A 17049-nucleotide genomic window follows, 5' to 3' on the forward strand; every position below is an offset into this window, starting at 1 on the left:
CAAAATTCGGAATCGGAATTAGAAGATTCACATGTAGATTTCTCATTGAAATAAAAAATATCAATGCAGGTATAAATTGATGCGTTATTTGAGCCTACCCTGTTAATTTGTGGTTCTGATGTGAGAGCATGGTCCAACTATACGAAGCTAGTCGATATATTATTGACCGGCGACGGCGGCTTCTCTATCGACACCTGATGACATACACACCCATAATAATAAATTACATTTTACGACAGGTACTGCCTGACTCTACAAACAGTCCTATATCTATAAAATTAGGCTACCACAACGGACGCCATAGTTTCACGTTATTCTATATACCTAAACAAGAATTTTTTTATGTCCATCAATTATTTTATAGGTATATAAACATTTTTGAATTGTATGTGGGTAGAATTCGGAGATTTGAGAAATATTATCTACAGTATTAGTTTATAGTGAAGCAAATTATCTCTAGAAACATACTGCCCCGATTAGTAGGAGAAAATACTGCTGTCAGACAAAACGGTTGTTGTTGTTGTTAAATGTTCATCATTTTTGCAAGTATTAACTAAATTATATCGATATATTGAAAATATTAATCACGCATTAAATTGATTAACACATTTATCAAAGTTTCCAGTGAACTAATTCGTGTAGTCCAACTCTAAAGTAAAACTGAAATGGTGCCACACATTTTTTATTTTCATATTGAAGAGAAAGTTTTAATGAAAACCAAATAACGCATAGTTAGTTAAGCAACAATTAAATACTCAAGAAAAATAAAAATATGATATTCGCGTCTTAGATAAAAAAATTTGATTCATTAAACCAATCCGTTGGTGTTTGAACAAATTTAACGATTTTCAATTTTAGAATAAATTCAAATTTATTTCACGTGTGTATGTTATAAAAATCATAATCACGTTTTCACCAGTGATTTGATTGTAACTCATCCCTACATTAAATAAGTTTGTGGATATATAAATTTCTATTTTCTTTATAGAAACCTATTTTTTCGAGATTTTACACAATATGTTGTCAAAATAAAGATGAAATGACTAATTAAAAATAGTACAGTGCTTGGTACAGTGACATAAACACGGCTTAACAGTTTGAACAAGTTCGAAATCGGATTGACGGCGAATTAATTGTGCCGCATGACAGTGGATTGCGTCCGTCCGCTAGAGGGCGCCTAAATCCGCTTTCGCTAAGCCGGCTGATAGTGCTACGGGGAGTATTCTGCCGTTATAGCTTGCTACGTTACGAATGGGATTATTTGATTCGCTTTTAAGGATAATTGTCATAAGCTGGGGATTCGAAGAGAATATTTCGTATTATGGATACAGTCGGGAATGTATAAAAAACTATGTTGTTAATTGGGAAATTTATTTCTTGATTAGGAAAATTTAGAGAGAAATCATATTAATACAGTTTTTTCTATATTGTAATTAGTGTGATTAGTAATAGTATAGTCTTTTAACTATACATATGCCACTTGTATAATATCTCTATTCGAAAAACTTGCCATTTTTACATATTACGCAAAAAGGGTAAAAACAAACTTAACGTAGTTGTTTAAAATACGAAAAAAAAAGAGAAATTTACATCTGTTAATAATTTTTTAGCATTCGTCCTAAAGTCGTTGATTTCCTTTTAAGGCATCCAGTACTTGTTTTAGAATCCTTCAGTAATTTAACGTTTACCAACTTTCATACTAGAAAATCGATAATACGAGGGTTGCTATTTAAGTTTTGAGATAGAGAAATAAAAACAAATATTCATAATAGGATATCACATTGTTTTTCAAAATATTCTCCATTAATTTCGATACAATTTTGTATGCGTTTGAATCAATTTTGATTTGAACTTATCAACCGCTTTTACGGAAGTGTTGAACACACAATTTATTCGGAAATAAGAAAAAATCATTGAGTGTACGGCGGATGAACCATCAAGCGAGTTGATCGACACACTGTTGTTGGTTTAATCTATATCGAAAGTCATAGAAAAACTTCAATCATCACAAAAATGTTTCCTATTTAATTCCAATTTTTGACCAAGATGATTGTTTAAAGTATCACGTTCTATGTACGTTCACCATTATAAATGTCAAACTTTATGATGGCAATGTGACATATGAAATATTCACATCAGTGTTGCCATATCTTATAACATAAGTAGCAGCCCTCGTACAGGGTGATCTGTAAACTCAGAACTAAAAAAATAAATGACTGTATTAAAGTAAATATCATTATTAACACTTTCAAAATTTTGTAGTGGCCAATATAACTATAGAAGTTTCTCTACTTATTGTGGAATTTTCTATATAACGATTTGTTACAATAATTTAATGGATGTGAGAAGAGTTTTTACAACTCGAATATATAATTCGTCGGCATTATAAATTTGTAGGTTTTATCTGAATACTGTTTTTATTTTTTACAAGTTGGTACCTCGTAAAAATCTTCAAAAGTTTCCAACAAGAACGTTATGCAATAAGAAAGGTCTATAAAAATAGGCCAGGTATTAAATAAAACAAATAATGATTATCGACCACTTTATAGATGATTTGAATGGAGAAATCATCTCTACAAAAAATAGTTTAGATTCAATGTTACCTGTGAAATATATCAATCGAATATTTGAATACATGTCCAGAAGCAAGTTAAATTCAACAACAACGGATGGAAACATCACGTAATTTCGTTAAAATTTTTATAAAACTTCAAAATATTCTGGGGTTTGATTTGTGACCTGGCCTAAAGATGAATGTAATCCCGAAATTTTACAACGTCAATAGTCTGATGATAATAGCCCGGTGAGTTAATAATACACTCCAAGAGCGGACAAGAGTTTGAATGGTACTTTTATGGGGGATATTAAAGGAGAAAAAAAAAAGGGTTTCTGGTTCGAATTTTCCCACAACGCGTGGCGTTTCAAGGGTGACTAAACAGATGAAATTCAATGATAATAAAACCAAAGATACTTATCGAGAATCAGAGTGTTATACGCAATTAGGTAGAGTACGGATGTTGTGGGAACTGATTAAGTTTATTAATACGATAACTTAACTCATTTATCCTATTCGCATACGGTAAATGCGTTGATGTATTTATATGAGAACGGTTAGTTCGCTTCCGCAACTTTGTGATACTAGTTTGCATATTTATTATAAAATTTTCATTTTTTTTACTATCTTCCAAACGACGACAACTCATTTCATATTAATAAATAATTATTTTACGAAGCTTTTAATTAAGAATTCGGACAGATCTATAATTATATTTTAATTAAACATAAATATTACTTTGGGTAGACAAGAACACCTTTTACTGGATCTAACACAAAATACACATTTTCTACTAGAAAAACATTCAGTCATATTTAATTTTTTTTTAGTCTAAAACTTCGTAGTAATTCAACACACTGTATATAAAGTAAAAGTTTAGTTCAGTAATCGATGGTTAGAGATCCCTAAGCCCCGAAAACCACAACAATAATTTGTCTTACCCAGATTTGCGGTCATCCCTTCCAAGTCCTTGGGTTTTCTTTTCCGCGGTCGTCCCTTCTGTCTCGGCGTCGTCGGCGTACCGTTAAAGAAGGGAGGAACTTTACCGATCGTATCTACAGAAGTCTGTTGTGGAGGTAGTGAGGGATGTGGCGGGTGTGAATTGAAATCGGGACTGGGAAATGGAGGCGGATAATGGGGGTGGTAGATGCCGCCGCCGGGAGGCATCGACAATTCGAAATGGACGCGACACAACACTGAACCGTTTCTCATACCGAACTGATCACCTTTTGTCAAGATGGCGTTACACATTTCACAAGAAAAACAATGGACGTGGAAGACGAACTCTTTTGCACGCATCACCAGTTCGCTGGAAAGAATAGTCACGTGACACCGAGCACAACTCTTCATGCTAAACAATCTGCAATTAAAACATATACGACAAAACATTGAATTCTATCATTTAAAAAAAATACTGTTATCATCAATCATTCATGTAAATTGTTCTAATTGTTGTAATGTTCGTTAAAATTATTTTATTTCGATTTCAAAGGTTTTGATCACAGGAAACGAAAGGTTTATATTCGTTCTTCAATAGCTAAGCAGAAATATATCTACAAATGTCTGGAAAAACATATTATTTCATATGAAACAAATGCGATAGAAAATTCACGTTTAAAAGTTTCATATTGTGTTTTATTAAGATATTCGCTTGGTTTTATACGGTGTCCCGTCCCGTTCAAGTACCTATCATTTTATGAAATTTATGGCTGTATCACGTATACATAAAAGAATAATTTTGCTATAAACCGCTTTTCTATATTCATAAAGTATAAATTATTAGATGTGACTTGGCTCTACTCGCGTCTAAAGTGTCGTTTCACCTCCGCGCTCGATAGGAAACGTTATTCGGATTGACTGGTCGCCTACAGAGACGTTTTTAACTCGAAAAATTATGGGATTCTTAATGCAAATTCGGAATATTTACTTATTCATTTCGAACGAATGTGTCAATAAAAATTCGCAGCGAATTCTTTGGGAAATGTCTTTATAGGAATGTCACCGAAAATAAAACAAGAGTGATACATAGGTGGAGAAGTATCGAAGCAATATTTTTTACAACAAGATCATCAACACTTTGAAAATAGATATTACGATAATAGTGACCAATTATTAGAATAAATTCTACGTCATTTTATATTATCCAATGCCAGTTATGGCTATTTTGTTAGTGAATATTTGCAAGCTGACTTACAGCCCTTAAAAATCCCGTTTGGTACCGCTACTGAAAATAAATTATCTCGTATATATAACGAAGGAATAAGAAAAAGAGTGCCAATAGGACGTACCTACATGATTTAATGGTAATGAATTCACGCGAGCACTACGTAAATTTTGAATTTTTATCCAGTTCTTCGATTCTCGGGAAGATTTAACAGTGAATGCTCTTAATAAATATGCCACTGGCTACGTCTCATAGTAATATGAATATATTATTAAACTTAGAAGTACCTACAAGAAAGTATAAAGTAATGAAGATATTAGTGACGTGGTTAGAATATGATCAAGTTTATTTTATCAAGAAATCTTTTAATAAAATAAAAGAACGGAAAAAATCAGATCGAACTAGACTACTGCTTAAAGAAGAAAAGCAATAATTGTGAACATCAAAACACACTGTTTAGAATACTAGTTATTAATTGAATAATTATATAACTGATATAAAAATATTGAAAGAACATGACTGAATTTAATGATCTTTATTATTATATTCTTCACATTTGCAGTATGAAATTATAGTTTGTCGAAATACGAAATGGATATTTAATCACTTTTTTCGTTGTTTAGCTCTTATGCCCTTATAATTGGTATTAGAAAACTCCTCTGTAGGTATGTTGTGAATATTTCAACGGCAGTTGCTTGTAGAGAAACACTTTGTCTTTCGACGAACTATCGTGTTTTGTTTACGTTATGTGCGAGAATTGAAAATACCGTGGGCAAGTAATTAGCAGCGTTAACAGATGGAATTATATTTATAGATACTCATTTTGAAGATTTTATGTTCCCGATTCTCCACAATATATTGTTTAAGTCAAAATTTTGTTGTGTCGATTATTTTTTTTTTCGAATTTTCAATTTTTTTAACACAAATAGAGAAAAGTTGTTTTTCCGATGAGAATTTGATTACTGAAAATGGAACGGAACGTAATGTTATCTTAATTTAAAGTAAGAAACTTGGTTAAAGTATCAAATATACGTAAACTCTTCCACCTCATTCGTTTTCGTCGAATAACTTCACAGAAATATACATTAAAGTTTTCTCTATAACTTTATGGTAATTACTCATTGTTCGATAATATTGAAAATCAAATTGTCTTCCATCACCTTTTACTTGTCACAATTTTACTCGACAGCTACAGTTTTTAAATTTTCTGTATGATCTTCAACTTTTTTTTGAGATTTGAAGTAAGATATTATTAAATATTTCACGTATCATAATACTTTTTAGAAAATAATATTCCCAACATATAAAAAAATCTACATATTATGATATACATAATACGTAACCTCGATGACCCTAAAAAGGTTACAATAGCATATAATTCGACTGAATGCCTACCTACTTAGTCAACCTTCATAAAACCGCAGTGACTTTTCTCTGAATTAAACTCATAATCTTTAATCTCCCAGATCATTCACGTGTAAACATGCATACATATTGCAACTATTTTGTGAATGAAATACTAACCCACACTTCGTTTTATAAACTTCGATATGAACGACGTTCAACAGACTTTACGTCATTGAAAACCAGGACCGTCACGCGAAATTATAATTGTTTTAAGATGAAGTATGAGTTGGAAACAACGGATTATAAAATGAAAAATGATTCTATTGGGCTGTAGATTAGGTGAAAATTGTTAGGATTTAATGATATCAGTCGAAAGCGAATATAATGAAATAAACATTGATACTATCAGTAAGATAAAATGGCATGACTTTCTGATGCCATCTCACCCTCTTCTAATATCACCAGTATCAATAATAATAACTATTCTTCGGGAATTTTTCGAGAAGACGAACTTCACATACAGACGGTCAGCATAAAGCTATAAATGATAGCATCTAGTGTTTACGGTGTCCCGATGATGAAAATATTCTTTTATCTTTAATTATAGAGGTTTTTCCATTGTAATTCCCAGGAGTAGGTAGATTTTAATCTCAAAATCAGTCGAAAGGTGGAATAGGTAGCGTAATACAATCAAATTCTTAGAAAAATGAACGAATAACCTCTCTAATTTCCTTGATAATGGCTTCAAAGTGGATATCGAAACGTCGGGAAATTTATTTTACTTTTCAACTCGTGAACCTAGTTCCTATATATTGCTAATAGAATTATAATAAAAGAAGAATGGAATTGTTGAGACGGTCCTGCTGAAGGTAAATCAAATCCAACACAGAAACTTCTGGTCCTCCGAACAGTTTATTGAAAAGGCCCACTTTTTACACTGGCTGAGTTCGTACAAATAGGGTAACCGAGATTAAGTTTGACATACTAATGTATGTATTGCTATGAGAATGTTATTGTAACCCCATTGTCAAAACACAGTAGGGTGTATTTTCCTTGTCCGCGTTTATGTTTATAAGTATAATAATATGTTTTACGGGTTTCCCTCTTATGTTACATGACAACTTATCATGTACTTGATTTATGGGGCAATTCGATCTTGTTGCACATTCATAAGCTTAAGAATTAACTACTAGAATAAGTGAGCGGGTACATTTTAGTATTTATTGTTTCCTTTTTGGCTTTGTTTTTGTTCAGCTGATTGTTATCTTGTATATATGGGAAGTTATATTTAGATAAAAATTATATGTAACTTTGTAGTAGGTAAAACACGATTTGTTGACTATACCCTTTTATCTCTATTTCACGTTTCAGAAGACCACTTAATTTTACGATGAATTACAAAAATTTTAAAAAACACCTCCAATGCAGAAATTTTGGAAAAAAAATATTTATTTTTAAACGTAATCCCTTTTTATCACCACACACTCTTCCCAGCGATGTTTAATAAGTTCGATACACGTTTTTAAAATAAGCATCGTCTCAAAATAGCCATTAACTGCCGACATCAACTCTTCATTCATTCATTTTTTCAAGTCTGGAAACAGAAAATAATCCAAGGGGACTAAATCTGGTAAATAGGGTGCATGAGGTAGGGTGCCTTCGTTGAAGCTGCTTCTCCCTCTTCAGTCCATTGTTTTGATTGTTATTTTGGTTCGGGTGTGAAGTGATGGATCCACTCCGTGACACATTACCAAAAACTCGATGGAAACATCTTCACAATGCTGTTCTTGTTCCATTTCTAAGGAAACGCGGCACCCAACTCTTTCATGTCCAAATTTTCAGTTAATATGCGATGTACCATACGTTTTGAAACGCTTACTATGTCTGCTAGCTCGCGCACTTTCAGTCAATAATCATCCAGTTCCGCTTTGTTCAACATTTCTGATGTCATCACCTCATTCGGTTGCGATTTCGGTCTTCGCGGTTCGTACGGCCTCGTTTAAACTCTGTTTACCCAGAGTAAAATCTAGTTCGGTTTGTATATTGGTTGGGATAAGACCTTTCAAATTAAAGTATTGTATCACATAACGATGACCAATTTTGTCCATGTTTACAAATACACTGGAAACGTTCGGTATTGATGATTGCCAAACAAATACTAAACAACGTGGCTTCTTCAAACTTGAAACAAATGCTGTTTAGATTGTGTAATTTTTAATACATCGGTATTTTTCAAGCAACTACCGCCATTTCTAGGTCAGGCCGGGTACTTCTGGGACCATCCTCGTAAGAAAAGAGAGAAGATACAGAAAAAAATGGACACAACTAACACATAAACATGTTGAATGATTACCTTTGGTTTTCCGTTAATGAAAAAATGTAAATAAAAAACAACTTAGGAAGTGAATTTACTAGAAGTTTATTCAAAAATATGCTTTGACCTAAGCGTTTCGACTACCATTTAAACAATTATGTTAAATGAAATGTAAAGTTATGTGAAATTAATAAATTTGTATACGTATGGTAAATATCTATACATGTTCTATTCTTTGATAGTTTCTGAAGTTTCGAATCATTTCCGGAATAAAGGAAATCCGAGAAGACCTTTTAACGCCCCATTTTCAAACAGTCGAACCGCAAGACTTACCACTGTGAACTTTTCAAAGCATTCCGCTACAATCTGCATTTCGGGGTCGGATAATCTATCCGCACGTTACGATGTTATTCAATGAGGGCATTGTGCGTGCCGTAGGGAGGACCGCAGGGGGCACGGATGCCCCCCGTCGATTGAATACACAATAATAACTATGGGTTTGTTTTTTACACCGCCTTTTATACTTTTCTATATATACTTTTGTATTATTCTTTCATTTCTAGTTTTCGTTCGGGGCTTTTGGTGGAGCAATATTAACGGGTTAAATTTTTCGCTAACATAACGTTCAGTAAACAGTATTTTTAGTTTCAAAGGAAGAAGTGAAATGTAAATCAACCAAACTATAAACTGAACGTTTGAATAAATTTACATATTTATGCTCTTTTTTTTTGAGAATGTATGATTAACAGTTATTATACCCTGATAGATAATAATAATCATCAAGGTACTAACTATGAATATTATTAAACGAGGAACCTTAATAATCTGATAATATGATGACGTGTGCTCTAATAATCGGTACTCACAAAATTTTATATTCCGTAGAATTCTTTATAAATAAATTATGTTTGGTATATGTAGTAAAGAAGCGTTAAATTTTTATCAAGTATATCAAAATGAATGATCCACAATTTTTATTTGAATTTTATTATCAATCCGATAAATTTTGTCATTCCGACAGTAAAAATAAAATCCATAATAATATCAGTATGATTCTACGGTTTTTCTAGTTCAAACTTAGACTTTAAAATATTTTCTTTACTTCGATCATTAACCATAAACTAAAAAGTACTTATGGACAAGTTACAAACACGCAACGAATGACAGTTGGAATTGAAAACGATGATGAATGAGTTTTTAGTCGGTTGTATTCAAATAATAAAGTTTTATCTCATTTGAGGCTGTCATCAGATAGTCGAGATATGTTGGCAGCTCTCCACTGCACCTACAATTTGTTTTGATATCAACTTACAACGATATCTTCATATCTTTATTGTGGCTAAGGATACTCTTCTTGGATAAAAACGTGGGCGAAAATAAAAATTTGAATTGTTACTACTCGACCAATCACATATTTAAATTTACAAGATACATAATAGTGGAAATCTAGATAATGATTAACCGTCTATTTATACATTCATATATTTTTATTAAATTGTTTAATTGTTTTGGAAACGGTAATTATTGAAAATTTAATTAAATGAACAAAGAAAAAGTTACAGATATTGACAAATCGATCTAATTGGAGATCGGTTATGGAAATAACTGAAACAATGAAGTAACTTGCTTATTAAAATAGCATTTCATGTTTCATGAATTATTATTTTTTTAAATAGAAAATAATTTGTCGTGATCGCACCAGCATGATGTTATATAAGAAAATCAGTTATATAATAAGATTAATAAAACAAATTTCAAATGAATTTAAATATCAAATAATTTCATTTATGAAAGTTTTTTGTTCTTAGAAGAGTAGCCAATAAGGAAATAACGAAATTGTTTTCGGACGACATTCTTCTCGGTATCAAAGATGGTCGAAGAGCATTTATAATTTTTTTTCCAAAAAACTCGGTTGGAATTTGATTGGTGCAATTGGAATGGCGACTGGTTTTTGTTTGTGCATCGCATTCGAGGGACACGATTCTCTTTTGTTCTTTCACGGTTTCCTCGATTATTTACTGCCGTTGTTTATAACAGGGCTGGCCTGGATTTGAGGGCTATTCACCTCTCTCTGTCTATCTCTCAAAAAATACTGACAAACTTATTTTTTGTCATGCCTCGTACGTATATTTATTATACGTTTCCATATTTTCATATATAATAAAATTAGTTTGATTTATAATAGTTAGTTATGTCAATGTGGAAATTGGTCAAGGTTCACAATTTTCACATTTTGGAATTTTCATAATTCAATTCCTTGAATTAAATGAAGAAACGCTAACAATGGAAGTCTAATTAGGATATTTCGAAAGTGTCTGTCCACTTATTTCATCATTATTCAAATTTTTTTTTTTGATTCGGTAATTTACCCAAATTAATTATCCTTGTTTTTTAAAAAATATGAAATAGGTATACAAAGCGATGGTGTATGAAATAAACAGATAGGTATTACGGGAAATATCGTAGATTTGAGTTCTCATTGATCAACAAAAGCTGAAAAAAGTTCTTTATTATTTATAATGAAAATAAATAATGCTAGTGAAAAATATTAATCGAAAATCATTTCATACTGTGACTTCGTTTTGAATTCAGGGAAAAAAATATTTCAACTAAATTATCCCCTCTAGTTATTCCCTTATTTTTGCGTACTCTATTTCGTTCGTAAAAATGAAGTTAATTGCGAATTCCAACATGGTTTTTAAGTCCAATATCAAATAAAAACGTACCTCACTCTTGAGTGAGGTAAAACCAAGCGAAAAATCGAAAAGAGGGAGACCGGAATTTGAGTTGAAAGACACGAACGATAGATTAGAATATGAAAGAAAAGAAAAGAAACAAGAAAGAAAAGAGGAAATACTCATTACAATGATGCAGAAATAAACTCATTTTGAATGATTAGTTGAATCAAAATGTTGTCGACCTGTCAAGGACCAAAGCAATACGATAATTTCATAAATTTGTATAATTATCCTTCAGGAGAGCATGCAACTAAATGTTTGAACGCGATTTTTATTAAGTATGAATGATAGTTTTAGGTTTTTTCCTGTAGTTGCAACATAGATTTTCAAAACTTGATAACATACATAAAATAATAATTTTAATGATGAATTCGTAAACATTATTCAAATTGAACGATCAACACAGCCATAAATATTTTGATCTTTTAGTGAATCTTTATGTCCGGTAATTTACTTGATGGTCAATTAATATCATTTAATGTGAAAATTAAAAATCCCATACTGAAATCTTACGATATGACAAATATAGTCGGACAAGTTATTGTGTGAAACTTAGTAGTGGACAGAAGATTTCAGATACGATCTGAAAGATGATCCGTAATAAAAATATCTGAAGGCACCAACAGAAATATCATAAAAATTCTTGTAGTTTTACTGGTGTCTTTTTTTTCAAGTAAAATTATGATCGGGTAGTTGGTAGTGTTTTGAGGTTCGTAGAATTGATTCTAGCAACCTCCATTACTTGTTTAATTTTTTTTATTTATTTTGGACGGTTTCCAAATAAAAGCAACTGCAATAAAAGTTGTTCTTCTAAATTTGATGTATGTTTATCTAGAGGATTTTTCTACGTAGCTTCCATTTACTATATGTATTTAAGTTATTTCAATCAAACAACTTTTGATAACGATTTTTTGAGATTTGAAAGTCATTTTGATTTTTATGAATCCCATAAATTCGAAAAAACCACCTGCTTCTACATAAAACAAAACTGAAACTTACATAATACAAGCTTTTAAATTATGGAAAAAAGAAGTAATACCCGACAAGTAAGGATTACAATAAATTGTCTAGTTTCCAGAAATTTATTGTTTTTTTCTTGCACGCACAAGTGAGTATTAGAGAAAAGTAACAATTATTTAACGCAGCCAATTGACCAGTTTTTGCTTGTATTGGCCGGCGCCATACCAGCAAGAATTGTGTAACGTTACGACTTGTTAAAATACTACTAAATGGCGTTACGTGAATACCACATACACACATATACAACTCTATAATTCTATAGAAAATTCAACACATCGTTCAAATTAAAATCTATTATAAATGATGAATACAAAATAATGGTAAAATAATTGATATATTTCTAATTATAAATCATAAATATAATTTTTAGTGATCTAAAAAACGGTCTTATAAAAAACGTCATACTTCCTATTAAATACAATGAAAGACATCTAGTAGATGATTAGCACACCGATGACAGACTTGTGGGATGTAATAGAATATCTCAGAACGTAAAGATCTGTTACTTTAGGGCGTTCATCATTGATGAAACCGCCGCTTTAGCCGACATCAACTTTGAAAAATAACACCGGGTTGACGACGATGAGTTATTTTCGTAGTTTTGACATCGTCCATGCTGATGGACGTTTTTTGTCGTTTATTTTAAGTTGCACGAACGTTTCCTGTACGCTAATTACATGTGTTACCTCTAAACGAAAAACAAAAATGTGTAAAAAAATAGTTTCGTAATAAAATATCTTTGTGTATTATTTTGTGTATGTTTCTAAATAAATTTCTGGCGGTTTTGTTCGCACAGAAGGCAAAAGACAACTCGTTCGGTTGATTATGCAGATTGGAAATTTGCGGTATACAATGGACCATTGTTCAAACGCCGGCTAGAAAGATGCAACTGTACGACGCCCAACTGCCCCGAAAGCGGCTTCATCGGCCATTCGCACAAACGACGAAGGGACATTTGAATGTACTGCAAATAGAAGAAGAATATACCGATTGATTCTTTTGTTTCTTATTCTTCTATTAACGGACATGAATACAATGGAGGATAAAAGAATATCAAGAAACACAAATCAACGATTATATTTTCAAATTTATTCTTTTCCTTCGAGTACGATTTATAGGTATTTGTTTGCCTATACACAGTGATTCTTCCAAACATTTTTTCTCGCCTTAGAAAGTTTTAGAAAATTTATAAAACCCAACCAACACACAGTAGCAAATTGATATCTAAACCTATTTTATTTTATTTACTAATTTCAATGAAAATATTGTTTTTTTTTTATGGAAATAATTTCTAACATTTCGGCCAAACCTAACCGAATATAAATAACATTTTTCGAAGCTGTTTTTGTTCAAGTATAAATATTTTGTAGCCTTATTATTATATTAAATACATATAATATTTTTGTTAATGACGGTATTTTATATTCATGCTTCTAGTAGTTTATTTTGTATACGATGTGACATCATTTTGAAATGGCTTCATTAAAAAGAGTCATACAGTTTTTCTCTAATTTAAAACTATATCGTGGGTAGATAAATTGGTTCTTCAAAGTAGGACGTCTCATTACACAAATATGTTTGGGTGAATTTCATTACCGTCTATAGAAAGTTTTATCGAGGATTCAAATTATAAATAAATAAAGATAAAACAACACAAAACAGAGAATAATATTAAACTTGTTGATAGAATACTCGAATATAGAAATAATTAACGGTCTAAATAATTAATTATTTGTCAACCTTATCCTTAAATATGTCTCTTAGATCCAACAATACCCTATATAAATACTTTTTATTACAAATATAGTCTCATTATTTGAGGTATATTTCATTTAATTTAATTTAATCTTGAGAAAATCTATTGCTTCCCAAAACTTTATTTTTGCTTCAATATTCACGAGATATACTCTTACATTTGAATGGATTGTCAGCGTTAAATTTGCTAGTACTCATTCCAAAATTCGTACTAAATGTATCCATTCATGTGCCCACTTATATCTACGCTCATGTTAGATTTTAGAAGATAAAGCCCCAAGCGCAACATAACATAATATTCCTCATTTATGTTGAATATCATCACGTCCAAGACTTCTGTATTGTGTGGGCCCCCTGCAGAACGGGGCCGGCGTTTTCGGAATACAAATTTCACTATTAATATTCAGAAATTATTGTGGAAAATATTGTAGACCATAATTTATGCTCTTTTTATATAGTCAATTAAACTTGTACTACGATTTATTAGATGAAATTCCGTTCGAACTCTATCAAAAATTTGATCTTTTATGATAATTAAACTGCGGTGGTTCTTATTTACCGTTTTGAAGCATTAAACAAATAAACATATTTTTATGGAAGAATGCGCATCCTTGTTTGTACCCGTCTCGAAAATTATGCAAATGTTTAAAAAGATTTCGATCAAAGATCATTCTTCATATATATATTCACATGGTTATCATATGCTTGGCTGAGAATCCAAGTTTTTAGTACGTATATATGTAGACGTTCGTAATATATACTATGTATATATATATATATATAGATATAAATCGTAGGAATATTTATATTTGCGCTATTTATGTATATGCGGCTTTTATTAAATAGTTTATTGTCCTTTTTTAATTAATTAATTTTGAAGACTTTAAATTTAAAAGCTTAAAATATTTACCATAAAACTGTAAATTCTCCTCATCATAAAACCAAACCAAGTAACTATATAAATAGAATAAATTTGGGAAAATATCTTCGGCGGGTGTAATTTGGGCGCTAACCATCCTTCTTTACCTGTCTGACCAAGAAGGATAGATAATCCAACATGTATTTTAGGTGCTAAGAAGTGCAGGTAGGTCGAGTCATAAAATAACCCAATAGAGGGAAAGTTGATAGATTTTTAAGTAGGTTAGGTTAGGTTAGGTTATGTAAATCTCTTATTTTATATGTAATATGTACTTAAGTACTAAATAAAAATATAAAGAAATATAAAATTTACTTTATTCTGTAGAGTGTTACAAAAATGTTGTGAGGAAACTTTATTAAGGGCAGATTTTTCATTTAAAAAAAGTGCAAAGTAGCCCCCTCTAACGGTAAATTTTTTCAGACCTTAAGTGATAATAGGTCATTTCTCTTATAGTAAAATCTAAAAATACAAAAATATATCTTATTATAAATGTCGGTGATTTAATAAATAACTGTATTTCATAAATCATGTACTTCAGTCGGTTAGCGCCCAAAATACACATATGATTAAAATGACCCTTCGGTCTTGGCGCCTAGTTTACATGTTGTAAAAAGTACATTAATCCTTTAGCACCCAAATTACATCCGCCCAAAATCTTATGTGCTTTTAACACATAATGGTTCAATGAGGTAATTTTTATTCATAGACTTTTTGAATTATTGTATTGAATCACGTAAAATTTTAAACGTCATATATTATTGATCCTTTAATTTCTTGACCTAATTGTTTTATTGTAATTCTTCTGCATATCACTAGTATCTACTTTAGTATCTAGTATCTGCTTTAGAGACCCCTAAACTCAGTATTAAATGTGAAATGTTGAACTTACAAGTTTTATAATGCCAAGCTATTACAATTAGTTTTTTTATATACCATATATTTATCAAATTTTCAAACACCATGAATTCTGATATTAAATATTGCCAGACACCGATGCGGTCTTAACTGTGACTTAACATAACACAAAGTATAAGAATTCTCGCGTTGTATATACCATGAATAAGGAGATAAAATTTTTCAAATATTTATTGAGTCATAATAAGTTGTCATGACCATAAAATAAGTTGAATAATCGGGAGCTATTCTCAGTGACAGGTCAAGCGACCTTCTTGTCCGTATCCCGCAGTCATCTAGAAGAGTTATAAACATAGACGGCGATTAATAAAGGTTAAAAATGTGGTAAATATCAAAAAAAAATATATTTTAACAAAAGATTTTCTGTTATATTATGCAAATTATATATATTCTGATTGTAAAAATCCTCTATAAATGTTAAAAATATATTTAGTTTAGAGAATATTGAAATATGAGAAATTTCTACACGCTTTTTTTATTCTCCGCCTTTGTCTTTAAAAAAACACATCGTAAAGACTACAATATCTCTGTGGCATCTTAAACATAAGTGTGCTTAAGGCTGTTTGTATATATTATAAAAAATGTAACTGGCACAAAAATAAATTATTTCATTGTACCTTAAAGTGGAAACTGTCAACATTATCATAAATAAATTCTTTGACAATTTGTAAACATATCTTTTCAGTAAAAAATATAGAATGAATGTTAAGAAAAAAATCTTGTTAAGTACCGACTAATATTGTATAATTAATTCAATATACAGGGTGTTTCGAGACTTGATACAAAAAATTCGGCAGCGAGTAGATGACGTAGAAATATTGCTGTGACATATGAAAAATTTTTTTCGTACTACCCCTCATTTCTGATTTATAGGACTTTAAAGTTGCAAAATCACTACTTATATTTAAGTATATTTTCTAAATTATACATTCGAACATTATGAATTTCTAATGGATGGTTACGTATGTCCACGTAGTATCTTTGACGAAATAAATAATTTTGAAGGCCAGGAGCGGCTCGTATGAGTAAATTTTTTGTACACCTTGTAGATAAGGTAGATAAATAGATTGAAAACTTGTACTAAACAGTATAAAAAAGCCATCGGAATAGATCACCTTGCTATGAATTCGTTCCCTAAAGGAATCAAAATATTTAAGTTCTTTTCATAAGAAAGTACAATTAACACGACATTTATGATACGGCAATTTACTAGATAGCACAATTTTTTGTGGTCTAATTAAATGAGTTGTCATTATCAGTTTTTTTTTGTATTGTACAATAACGTCCGGTGGTACCTAATTCATTTGTTTTATAGTCTTGTCA

At 30.9% G+C, this 17049-nt stretch overlaps 1 protein-coding gene across 3 annotated transcripts in view; it reads right to left on the reverse strand.

Moving 5' to 3' along the window:
- The window catches only part of LOC130904183 (LIM/homeobox protein Lhx9), a 70362-nt gene that overhangs the window by 14228 nt on the left and 39085 nt on the right, over window positions 1-17049 (reverse strand). For 2 of the 3 annotated variants that reach the window (XM_057816804.1, XM_057816803.1), the window contains exon 4: window positions 3496-3914. In XM_057816804.1, the coding sequence (XP_057672787.1) occupies window positions 3496-3914 (419 nt within the window). The remainder of the gene's footprint in view (window positions 1-3495; window positions 3915-17049) is intronic. The other variant, XM_057816805.1, reaches the window with a different exon arrangement.

This window comes from Diorhabda carinulata, chromosome 2 (genome assembly GCF_026250575.1).
Source record: "Diorhabda carinulata isolate Delta chromosome 2, icDioCari1.1, whole genome shotgun sequence".
NCBI classification, from domain to species: Eukaryota; Metazoa; Arthropoda; class Insecta; order Coleoptera; family Chrysomelidae; genus Diorhabda; species Diorhabda carinulata.